The sequence below is a fragment of the Morus notabilis genome, unplaced genomic scaffold, assembly GCF_000414095.1.
Source record: "Morus notabilis unplaced genomic scaffold, ASM41409v2 Scaffold437, whole genome shotgun sequence".
Taxonomy (NCBI): Eukaryota; Viridiplantae; Streptophyta; class Magnoliopsida; order Rosales; family Moraceae; genus Morus; species Morus notabilis.
The window spans coordinates 491,825-505,052 of NW_010363915.1; the positions used below are offsets into that span (position 1 = coordinate 491,825).

Consider the following 13,228-nt stretch of genomic DNA (forward strand, 5'->3'; position numbering starts at 1 on the left):
GGCCGAAGAGGTTCTAGAACTTGTTTACAGTGACTTTTGTGGTCCCATGAATGTCATAGCATAATATTATGTCACCATTATTGATGATTACTCAAGATATGGTTATGTGTACCTAATGCACCACAAAAGAAAAACTTTTGAGAAATTAAAGGAGTTTCGGGCTTAAGTGAAAAAGCAATTGGGTAAACCCATAGAGACACTTTGATCCGATTGAGGTGGAGAATACCTCTCTAATGAGTTTATAGGATACTTATTAGAAAATTAGATACTATCCCATTTGACTATACTAAGCACTCCACAGCAGAATGATGTAGATGAGAGAAGGAATATGACTTTGTTGGATATGGTATGATCCATGATGAGTTATTCTATATTGCCTATATCTTTTTGGGGATAATGCACTACAAACTGCATGTTATCTTCTAAACAATGTGCTTTCAAAGTCGGCTCTTAAAACTCCTCATGAGTTGTGGATAGGCAAAAAGACATCCTTAAATCATATTTGCATATGGGGATGTCCTACACATGTCTGGAATAACCTTCAGAAGTGTGCATTTTTGTAGGATTTCCAAAAGGGATGAAAGGGGGTTATTTCTATAATTAGAAGGAAAATAAAGTCGTGGTTTCCACAAATGCAACATTCCTTGAGAAAAGTTACATGAACGACTTTAAGCCTCGTAACAAAGTGGTGCTTGAGGAAATATCATGCAATTTGATCGCATCGACTGTTCCTTTGAAACTGAACCAATCAGAGTGGAAAAACCAACAGAACAACCACCTAGGGAGCTTCGGCATAGTGGGAGGATTATGCTTGAACCTGAAAGATTCATGCCTAATGGGAAAACCTTTTTAGCATAATCTTTAGAACACGACAAAGAACCTTACAACCATGGTCTGGAATTACTCTTTCAAACAATGATTGTCCAAAGGCATCTGAGGAAAGAGAATACATGACAAAGGTACCTTATACTTCGGCGGTTGGTAGCCTCATGTATGCAATGCTTTGCACACGACTGGATATTTGTTATGCGGTCGGGATCGTAAGTTGATATCAGTAGAATCCAAGATCTAACTATGAAAAAAATATTTTATTGTATAATAGTTTTCAAAACTTTTCATATATGCCCACCTTTATCAATAACATTTATATTCACCCCCTCATTAACAAGTTTTTATCCAATTTATCCTTTCTAAACTGTTTTTTTAGATATGGCTTAAATATTTTTTTTTCTCTAATTAATTTTCTCCATTGAAGTAATATTTTTATTTTTCAAATGTATGCCTATTTAAAAAGAATTACATTATATTACTAGACACAACGAAACACGATAAAATAATATTTATGAGAATTTAAGAAAAAAATTCTTATATGTAACCAAACATGATAATGCATGTTTTCATAGAATCATATTATCTTGGTAATATGATTCTTTTTAATTACTGCATACCAAAACACCCCCTTTATGGTTTTGCATAATGAACATTTTTCTGGATCATATTTGTTTTATCCTCAAGATTTTGTGTGTCGGTGTTCTTGACAAAGTTTAGAGAAACCAGTAGTAGTCTTCTCGCCACTGTGCAAGACTAAAGGCTATTAAATATAAAACGGACTGCAAGATTCTGATCAAATTTTTTATAACAAACGTATATTCTTACCATTCGTATTATGAAGTTGAAGGAAGATTATACAAAATATAAGGCGTATTTGTAACTCGTTTCAAAATGATTTTATTTTTTATATAAAAGTGAATATGAAAACGTTTTCAATCTCATACAGAAATTATTTTTAAAAATGCATTTGGTAGTTTTATCAAGAGATTATTTTCAGTGTAAAAAAACTCATTAATGTCTCTCTTTCTCTCTACTCGAGAGAGGAGAAAATGAAAATAAAAAAATGAAAAACGACTAAAAGTCGTTTTTTATTTATCTATCATTTTACACTAAATTAAAAAATCATTTTCATTTATGTTTTTTTGTCTTTATTGCGCCAAACGCCGTTTTAGAAACGTTTTCATTTTTTCTTTCTTAAAAAATGTGAAAAATAAAAACGAGATCAATTTTAAACACGGCCATATGTTTAAGTGAGACTTTAACATCAGTTTTGAATTTCCATTTCTTTCAATGTATTTACAACTTTCTCCATTTCCATTCTTCGACTGCCCTTGACCAAAACAACATCACCACAACCAATCTGCTTGAGAATTTTCACTGCAATACTTTCTGCATCATGAGAAACTACGGGCCTGTTCGGCAACTCTGTTTTTGAGTGAAAAACTAAAAAAAAAACAACTCAAGTTACAACTTTATTCGAGTTCATGTTCTTTTAAGTTTGAACTCGAATTTGAACTCGAGTTTGAACTCAAGTTTGAGACTAAAACTCGAGTTCAAGTTTCCTCTTCAACTCGAGTTCAGAAACTCGAACTCAAGTTTAGAAACTCGAACTCAAGCTAATGAACATTATTTTTTCTATTCTTAAAAATGCTATAATTTTTTCGTTTTAATTCTGATTGAGATGATTTTTTTTCTATGCGTTGATAATGAAAAGACGAATAAAATCAGACCCATATATCCTATTAAAATTTTTCATCAGCATTGAGTTTTTATTAAAATACTATCTAAATACAAATTCAAGTTTTGACTTACTCAAACACAAAGAGGTTGTTCTTTTGGAGTGTAACTTGAGTATAGTTTTTGAATTGAATTTGAGTTATAACTTGAATTGAAGTTGTAACTTGAATAAAGTTGAGTAAAGTTAAATAAAACTGAAACTTAAAAGAACGTAAACTTGAATAAAGTTGGAACTCGAGTTGTCTTTTTTTAAGTTTTTTGGACAAAAAAACATGCCCAAACTCAAAAAGATTCTTATCTCAAACCATATGTACACAACCAAACACAAACTCAAATTACAACTTCAACTCAAGTTATCACTTAAACTCAACTCAAAATCTACACTCAAATTATATAACTAAAAAATGTCAAAAGAACATGCCCTACAACTTTTCTGTCTTTAACTAGATTTAGATTTGGGGCCGCAATAAAAAATCTCTTCCCAACAAGAGAAAGTAAATCAATACATGCATCACAACTATGTTCAAAATCATGTCATGAAACATTATTTCATTTGGGCCGAGTTCTAACATGTCTCCAAGTATGGCAACTCTTTTGCCTTTGCACTCCATGCTATTTAGCAAGTCAATGGCAGCTTTGGTGCTAATAGGATTGGCATTGTAAACATCATTCACAATTTTGATGCCATTTCTAGCTACTATAAGCTCTGATCTCATGCAAACCGGGGAAAACGTCGACAAGGAAGTTGCAACTTGTTTTAGGGGAACCCCTAGATGAGTAGCGGCTGCTGCCGCTGCACATGCATTATGAGCTAAATGTAGTCCCGGAATAGGAATCAGCAGTTCGACCCTGAAAAGAAAACATTGTGTGAAAAGATATCTATGTTTCGAAGTTCGAACTATACAAAATTTAAGGCTCCATATCTCTGCGTTATCTGCTTCAAACTATGTTTAGAATCATAACTGATGAACAACCTAATAGCCATGACGCCGATTACAAGGATCTGAAAGTTTCAGCTATTGGTACCTGATTGTATGCCTCTCAAGCTTTCGAATTTCAATCAGAATAGAGCTCAGAATCTTAAGTTTCAGCTACATGCAAGAAATTATCCCATTTGAAATAAGAAATCAACATTTCTAAGGAAAATAAAACAAAGTGATCATTAAAAACCACAATGCAAGTTTAAAGGAGCGTAGAACAAATTTGCCGCTAGCACACAACCTGAACAGACAACAAAAGCCAAAAACCTAACAGAGTATTCTATCTTCCATAAGCATACAGAGATAGAATCATAGAAGTAGAAAAGTTGTAATGCTGTTTTCTGAAAGTAAACTCCGCTGGTTTTGAATATATTCTCTTATCTTCTCATATTCTCAAATTTAACAACTGACTAATTCAGATGAAAAATGCATATAATGAACTTACATCTCTTCATCTTTTTCTAAAACAACTCGAAGTGCATGACCTCCATCTGCACTTTCTGCTGCCACCAGCCGAACGTCACACCCCATTCTCCGCCCAAAGAGTACCTAGTATTACCAATGCCAATATACTAAACTCATCCGATCAATATTCCAATTCCAGGCACTCTTGAAAATCCACTCCAACACTTCCCCAGCGGTCAAATTTTCAGATTCTAAAAGACAAACAATATCAAGTAATAAAAAACCAGCAGCATTACTCGGTATATTGACAGCTTTTTCTACATATACAAACACCAGAGCATTTCTAATAATATATATCACAAGTGTAATGTAGAAAACAAACAAATTCCACGTCTTTCAAGCAAAATTTTCATAATGCGGCAAAACACCATAACATGCCAAATACAATTTACAAACCACAAGAGCTTGCCGAATTTCACAGATCACTATACCATGAACAAACAACACAAATACTGAAAGAAAAGTTAAATAAATTAGAAACTCTGAGAAAATGTAGCAAAAAACCAAGACTAGAATTATGATTAACTAACCCTGTTAACCCCACGAGGTACTGGGAGGCTCAGAACTAAGGGATCATCAGCATTCATAACACAAACATCCCCAGGCTTAGCCTCCACAAGAATTTCCCCTTTCGCCATCGCCAAGTCCTCCAAACTTGCGAAATTCGCCAAATGCGAAGCCCGGACATTCAGAACCACTCTAACACTTGGCCTGGCCATCCTTGCCAGCTCCAAAATCTCGCCTTTCCTAATCATTCCCATCTCCAAAACTCCAACCCCAGCATTCCTAGGCATCCCAATTAGTGACAAAGCAACCCCAATTCTATTATTCCAATTCCCATTACCTCATAAACCATATTTGCAATACCACCAAGAGCCAAAGCTATCATGGCTTTTGTAGTAGTTTTGCCAACACTCCCAGTTACTCCTATCAGCTCACCACTAAACCTATCTCTTGCATAACTAGCCATCATCATAAGTGACAAAATAGTGTCTCCTTTGATTTCTACAAAACCCTTGTCCCAATTCTCACAAACCCTTTTCCCAATAACTCCAACACAGCCTTTGTGAGACAAATCTGGGGTTATGAAATCATGGGCATCAAAATTTTCACCGCAAATGGCAAAGAACCACTGGTGGGGTTGAAGGGTTCTGGTGTCTGTGGAAATGGTACCGGGTGGGCCCCACTTCACGATTCTGCCATTGACGGCCTGAGCTATCTCGGTGACTGTCCAGAGAGGGAGAAATTTCTGCGCTTGGTGGGTGTTTTGGGAAATGGAATTTGTGGGTTTTGTTACTGCGTAGCATGTGGGTTTTGTGAATGTGTGTAGGTGAGAAAATATGGGATTTGTGATTGAATTAATCATAATGTGATTTCTGACGATTTTTTAAATCAAAAAGAAGGAGAAGAAAAGGAAGAAGTTCATAGACCTGATAGTGAACTCACTAGCTCGTCTGTTAGTACAAAAAGAAGAGACCAAAAGTCGAAGAAGAGGTTGGTGGGAAAGATCATGGCTTTGGCCTCTGAGTTTGTTGTTTGATGAAACATCCTCGTTTTGACGAAAGTGGGGAAAGAGTGTTGACAGTCAACGTGAGTCCAACAAGACGACAGACTGACAAGCGAGTGATGTTTTCTTGTGTTTGAAATATGAAATAATAGATAGATTTAAAATTATAATTTAAAATTATAATTTAAAATTAATATTTATTTATAGTAATTTTAAATTATTATTTATAATGAGTATTTAATTTAGATGATTTAAGATTTGATGTAACGTTTTAAATTAGTTTAAATTATAATTTTAAAATTATTTACTCTCTTGATTTAAGGTGAGTTAAACTATAATTTTGATTTATAGTTTCAGAATTATGATTTAAATTTAAAATCATAAATTATAATTCTAATTTTAGAATCATAATTAGAATCATTATGATTTAAATTATCATACTAAACGAATCTTATGTGTCGTTTTTATTTAGTAAAAGTCTCATTTAGGCCCCGTTCATTTCACCGATTCGAGTTTAGAATTTGAGTTTTGCTACAGTAAAAAGCTCTCACAAACAATCACATCTAACTTTTTTGCTACAGTAAAAAGCTCTCACATAAAATCACATCTCAACTCGAATTATAAACTCGAATCAGCGAAGTGAACGGATCCTTAGTTATGTTTTTTTTTATTATTTTTTTTATGGTCATTAACTTTTATTTAACTTTCGTCCTCTTTTTCCCCCCCCTTTTCCTACTTTATCAACTGCATTCACTAATCAGGAATTCTAATTTTGGTTCACTAATCAGGAATTCTAATTTTAGAAGAGTTACTCCTTTTAAATTCCAGTGTTTACTTTTATTTTAGGGAATTAATAAAGAATTTAGTTCCACTTATAAATAAAGAATTTAGTTCCTGACCAAAGGGGAACTCGTCTCCCTCCTCATGGAATTGAATTTCACTTTGTCCGAGAAAAAAGTGAGTAAATTTCCTTCCAAAATTAACCTTACTCCACGTTTTATACACAGTTTTGCTATTGCTTAGCACACTTTCTACTTTTTTAATTATTTATATTATGAATTAGTGCATTGTAATTTATGCTTTTTTACATTATGAATATAATTTTTTGGTTATCAGTATTATATATTCACAGGAAAGTCTTATATCATATTGTTATATTTTAGTTTATATTGTGATAAATTAATCTTATATCATAATATTATATTTTAATTTATATTATGAAAAATGACTGTAATTATATTTTTAAGGATAATTTTGGAATTACATATATTTTTATTCCAATTCCTTTGTTTAGTAAGCAGTATAATAGGAATCATCTAATTCCTCCGGTAACTTAATTTCTGATAGATCAGTAAACACTTTAATAAAAATTTAAAATCTATTAAATTCCTATTTAGTAAACGCGGCCCCGACATTCCTTTTCACGTCAAATTCAAACATTATGGTCGTGTTTAGAATTAATCCTGTTTTTATTTTTCATGTTTTTTGAGAAATAAAAAATGTATAACTTGGAGAGCAAGCAACTGAATTTCAGAGGGATTCACACTGTGCTGAGCGTTCACACCATGTGAATACCTTCACATGTGTGTGTCAAAATTTAAATTTAAATTTAAATAATCACATCATTTAATTTATAATTAATTCTCAATTAATTAGTCTTGAGTGTTTTATTTTAGAACTCCATAATTCTAAAATTCTCATGTTACCCTTAGTGTCTTGTAGGATTATAAGGACGACACGAGGACTTATGGACCTATAATTTCGAGCTCCAATAAAATTAATAATTAATTAAACACTTTAATTAATTAATAAATTCTATTAATTTTAAAAGTTACTCTACTATAATCTTGGAATTACACTCTCGTAATTATAGACATAAATTACTTCTAAACTGTGAAGTGTCCATTTGATATAGTCATTACATATAGATCAATCATCCATAAATAACTCATAATTAGAGCTAGGTGAAATCCATTAACCTTTCTAATTACATCTTTATCTTTGAGTACCTTTGAGTCCCTAATGGACAGTGATTCATAAAACAAATTCATGAATCAGAGCTCCTACTAGTCCAAGTACAGAATCAACCCTCAAGGTAATTATTCATCTACTTCTTTCTCAAGAAGGAAGGCATTCCATCTTGTATAATAACATTCTCGGCTGCTCACTTCATCATGTCTCCAAAATACAAGGAATATGATTCATGATATCAGAATCCATACTGAGTAAATCAAAAGACACAAACTCATGAATAGGAGTCTGCTAATAACTCGAGATTAAGATCATTCTATATATGACCGTCGGTAGACTCAATTAGAATTTCTATACTTAACAGAAATTATCATAAATTCATATTGTGTTTATGTCCGTTTTCCACATAATCTCATTATGCGTTATACATTCATTCAATATCTCTCCATATTAACAGTGCGCATAACACCGTTCCATTCTAAATGGGAATGACATGCAATAGTAATGTTTTAATTAAAGATTGTGAACCTTAATTAAATTCATTACAAACATCGTTCTAATTATTATCCTTAAATATTATCCTCTCGCATATAACACTTATATACAATAATTAAGGTCACATAAATAATCATAGAATTTTCAGTGCTATTCATAAAATATTTAATAATATATGCACATAAAATAATGAATAAACTCTTTTATTAAATTACTAATAAATATCATATTACATCTCATCTTTTAGAACACTGTTCCCAACATTCGGGTTGTGTTCTCACCGATTGCCTCCTCGCCAGAGTCGTTTGATGGCGGGTCTTGAGATCTTTTTCTGTTTATAGTGTTTTTGTTTGTGGTGTGTTTTCTTTACTGTAATAACTAGGGCTTTCGTCATGTTGTCTTGGTTTTTTTTTTGTGTCCGTTGGACTACTATCTTGGCGGTGTTTGGTGTAGCCTTAGTACTATCATGTTTTGTCCCTCAATCACTGAAAAGCTTATATTGTTGGGAGGGATTTTATCAAATAGAGCCTTAGGTGTGCTCAATCTTTCGTTTTCAGGGCTCAGGTGTACATTTGTTCCCTGCTGGGTCATTAGCCTTGTTTTGTGATGTTTGGTACTCTGTTTTTGTTTAAATGTAAGTTCCCTAAGATATGGGTTTTATTAAAAAAAAATATTGAAAATTGTTAGAGAAAACACACTCTTATACCCATACAACAAAAGAGTAGACTAAAATAAAAATAATAAAAAAAAATAGAGCAGTAAAAAATTTACGTGATTCAGCTCAATTACTTATGTCCATGTGAGTGGGAGAAAATATTCGTTAACATCTTCATAATTACACACTCAATAATATTTCTCAAATTCTCTCTCTATCCAATACCCTTTCACCCTTTGCCCATCTCTTTTATTATTTTTCTCTCTTTCTTTCAAAAGGAGGTACTTCTTTTTTTGCACTTTTTTCTCTTTTTCTCAAAAGGAGGTACTCTTTCTTTGCACTTTTCTCTTACCAAATAAATCCCTACACAAAGTATTTATTTATAGACTTTTAATGAGCTATAAAATAATCCGTTCCAAAAAACATAAGATGTAATAAGGATATTTTATTATTTGATTAATAAAATAGTTTCTTCATTATTTATGTGCATGTATTATTGAATACTTTATGAATATCATTGAAAATTCCGTGATTATTTATGTAATCTTAAATATTGTATATAAGTGTTATATACGAGAGGGTAATATTTAAGAATAATAATCGAAACGATGTTCATAATGAATTTAATTAAAGTTTCGTAATCTTTAATTAAAACATTACTAATACGTATCATTCCCATTAAGAATGGAATGGTGTTATCCACATCATTAATATAGAGGGATATTGAATGAGTGTATTATGCATAATGAGATTATGTAGAACTGTGACACAGACACAATTTGATTTTCTGGTAATTTCTGTTAGATATAGAAAATCAAATTTGAGTCTACCGATGGTCATATCTAGAATGATCTTAATCCTGAGTTGTTAGTAGACTCCTATTTGTAGATTCATGTTCTTTAATTTAGTCCATATAAATTTTGAGATCCTAAATCTTATTCCCTATATCTTAAGAACATGATGAAATGGATAGTCAGAATGCTAATATACAAGATGAAGTCCATTCCTTTTAATTTGAAAAAGAAGATAAATAATTCCCTTGAGGGTTGATTCGGTACTTGAATATGTAACGAGCTCGTATTCATGAATGTGTTTTATGAACATACTATTCATTAGAGAATCAATGGTACTCAAGGATAAATATGTAATTAGATAGATTAGCGGATTTTACCTATCTCTAATTATGAATTATTTATGGAGGATCGATCTATATGTAGTGACTATATCAAATTGACACTTTATGTTCTTAGAAGTAAATTATATCTATAATTTTGAGAGTGCAATTCTAAGTTTTTGGTGGAGTAATTTTTTGAAATTAATAGAATTAATCAATTAATTAAAGAATTTAATTAATTATTAATTTTATTAGAGATCAGATTTATAGGTCCATGAGTCCTTACGTCATCCTTGTATTATTTGTAAGACAAGATGAATTATCTGGATTTTATTTAACTCGTGAATAATTAATTAAGAATTAATTATATATTATATAATGTGATTATTTAATTATTTTGTCACACACTGTAGTAGGTCCACAATGGGTGTGTGACATAGGAAAAAATCTCACTGAGATTTAGTTGTTTGCTCTCCAAGTAATCCAGTTTACTTGTTTGACAAGTTTTCCAATTAAATTCAAAAAAAAAGGAAAGCAAAGTGTTACTTTATTTAGAATTGAATTTGAGCTAAAATTAGAAACTAGAGAAAGCAAGAATTTTTTCTCTCTCCTCCTTAGTTTGGCCAACCACCCTATAAGCAAAAGGGAAGGAAAGTTGGTTTCCAAAATTAAAAGGGAAACTGTATTTTTAATGAGATTAAAAATATAGTAGTTACCAATTTTCTATGTCTTTGTTTACAAGCAAAAAGGGTTCTCCTAGTATTCTATAAATAGGAGACAATATGAATTGGAAAAGTTAATTTTTGATCTCCTAATTCCCTAAGGTGGCCGAATTTTAAGAGAGAAGAAAGAGAAGAAAAGTTATTCTAATTTTCCCACTTATTTCACACACATGTGCCGACAGTGAAAGAATACTAAATTAGGGAGTGATTTTTCTGATAGTTTTTACCTTGAACCCACACTCATCGTCTTACAAATTCAAGGAGTAGACGAGGAAGGCTTGGGCTTTCTAAGAAAGGTTTGGAGCAAGGATTGTTCGTTGGCCAAAGAAATCAAGTTATCTTTCTAATCGTTAGCAAGGTATCTATCATCATATTTTAATGAGATCAATTTATTATTGTATAACTTAATATAATCTATAGTGTATTCAAAAAGTTTTGTGAACATTTTTTATTCTACACGATCCACACTACCACGCTTCCGCACTCGAAAACTTTTTAAAAACCAACAATTGGTATCAGAGCGGTCTATAGACTATATTAATTTACGCTTTGATTATATGATAATCAATCATTATTAAATATATAATATTTCATTTGTATGTATGTGATGGATAGACACTTGCATTTATTATGGATGTTTATAATTATTTATGTTTGATGAATGTATGGATGATAGATTTGATCGTTCATTATATGGTTCCATGGATCGGTTTATTCGTTTACAATTTTTTCTTCGATTAGAAATTTGTAAACCTTTAGGTATAGGATTTTTTGTTGTAATTTTATGTTATAAAATTCAAAAATCCAGATCACCACCGCTGGCAAGCCCTGCTACCGCCAGACCAAGCTGGTGCCACAGCAGCACTGCCCCGCGCCTGCGCTTTCCACCCTGTTGCACCCCTGTCGCGCCCCTCTTGCACCATGCTACATGCCCCAGCTGTTGTCGTGCGCTCGCCCTGCCTGCTGCTCTGCACCGCTATGTGCCGTTTCTCTAGGGCGCTACTACGTGCGTTCCAGCGGGTCTTTGTGCCCACTACAATGGCTCTTCCTGAGCTGCAGTACACAAGATCGGGCCCATTAGGCTCGAAGGTTTTTTGAAACCCTGTTTTGTGCAATCTTGATCTAGAAGAGTTTTGGATGGAGGATAAAAGGTGCCCATACCCGAAGATGATGAATTAGAAGACCGAAGAATTAAATTGAAGACCCGTTGATGTAACAAATGTAAATTATTGTAATTTTATTTCCATTATTTATTTCAATAGGGTTGTAATTTAATTATCCGTGGAACTCAGTCAAATTATGTGATGATTATATATTATATGTCCATGCATATAACATGCCGTATAGATTTAGTGTGCCTACTCATATATTTAATTACATGTCATGCATACATACGTAAGTGTTAATTAATTTTATGTATTTCTCATGTGCATCATGCATCACGTTTAATTATGCCAAATATTTGATTATGATATTCATGCACATAGTATTGAAATTGAATTTACCATATATTCCAGCAATATATCAAATCCTATTGTCTCGTTACTTGCGACTGAAAAACTAATTGGAGACAACTATAAACGGTGGAAAAGTAATATGCACCTCTTGCTAATATGTGATGATTACAAATTTATTTTGACGGAGGAGTGTCGTCCTAAACTTGAAGAAAACGCACCAAGAAAAGCCTATGATCGTTGGGTTAAGGCCAACAACAAGGCTAAGTGTTACCTGTTGGCCGGGATGAGCGATGTGCTTCGGATGAAGCATGAGGAGATGGACACTGCTTAACAGTCGCTGGACAACGTGTCCGGGAAGCAATCTAACAAGGCTCATTTGGATGCTGTCAGAGCCTTCACGCATGAGAAGTTGAAGAATGGTTCTTTAGTTCGCGCCCATGTTTTGAACATGATCAAACACCTCTATGAGGCCGAGGTCAACGATGCTATCATCGATGAAGCAATCCAGGTCAGCATTATCTTGGAAAGCCTGCCCTCACATTTCCAACAGTTCAAAAAACAACTATGTTATGAACAAGATGCATTTTAACTTGACTAAACTGTTAAATGAGAGGCAAATGTTGCCATTATAGAGAGTTCTTCCAAGAATAAAAGGAAGAAGCTAAGATACCAAAGGAAGGTTAAGCCTGAGGGTGAAAACAAGAAAACAAAGAAGAACAACAAGGACTCCGACCAGAAGACAAAGGGAAAATGTTTCCATAGCAATCAAAAGGGCCACTAGAAGAGAAACTGCAAGAAGCATCTAAAGGAGCTCAAGAAGATAAAGAACAAGGTAAATATGATTTGCTAGTTTTGGAAACATGTTTAGTAGAGGATGATACCTCGTCCTGGATAGTTGATTCGAGAGCGACTAATCACGTTTATTTTTCTTTGCAGAGTCTTAGTTCATACTGGGAGCTTGTCGATGGGGAGTACATGCTCAGAGTTGGCAACTGTATGAGGGTCTCAGCGAAAGCAATGGCTAAAGTCAGACTTTGTTTTAGAAATAATAAATATTTAGTTTGCAATAATGTTTATTATATTCCAGACATTCGTAGGAATTTGATTTCTGTTTCCAATTTATTTGAACAATTATTTAAAGTTTCTTTCGATAAGGAGTTGGATTATATTTATAGATATGGTCTGAATATTTGTTCTGGACGTCTGGATGATGGTTTATATAGTATAAGACCAATGCCTAATACACTGCTTAACATTGAAATGTTATGGACGTCTGAAGCAAAAGATTTCTCAT

The 13,228-nt window shown here is 32.9% G+C and overlaps 1 protein-coding gene across 1 annotated transcript; it reads right to left on the reverse strand.

The window, feature by feature from the left end:
* Positions 1-2,095: 2,095 nt before the first annotated feature.
* LOC21405872 (UDP-N-acetylmuramoyl-tripeptide--D-alanyl-D-alanine ligase) lies at positions 2,096-5,527 on the reverse strand. Its single transcript, XM_024170234.1, is given in 6 exon segments — positions 2,096-2,243; positions 2,990-3,087; positions 3,090-3,417; positions 3,994-4,097; positions 4,544-4,857; positions 4,860-5,527. Coding segments are annotated over 6 exon segments (1,512 nt in total). The 5' UTR covers positions 5,380-5,527.
* Positions 5,528-13,228: the final 7,701 nt, after the last annotated feature.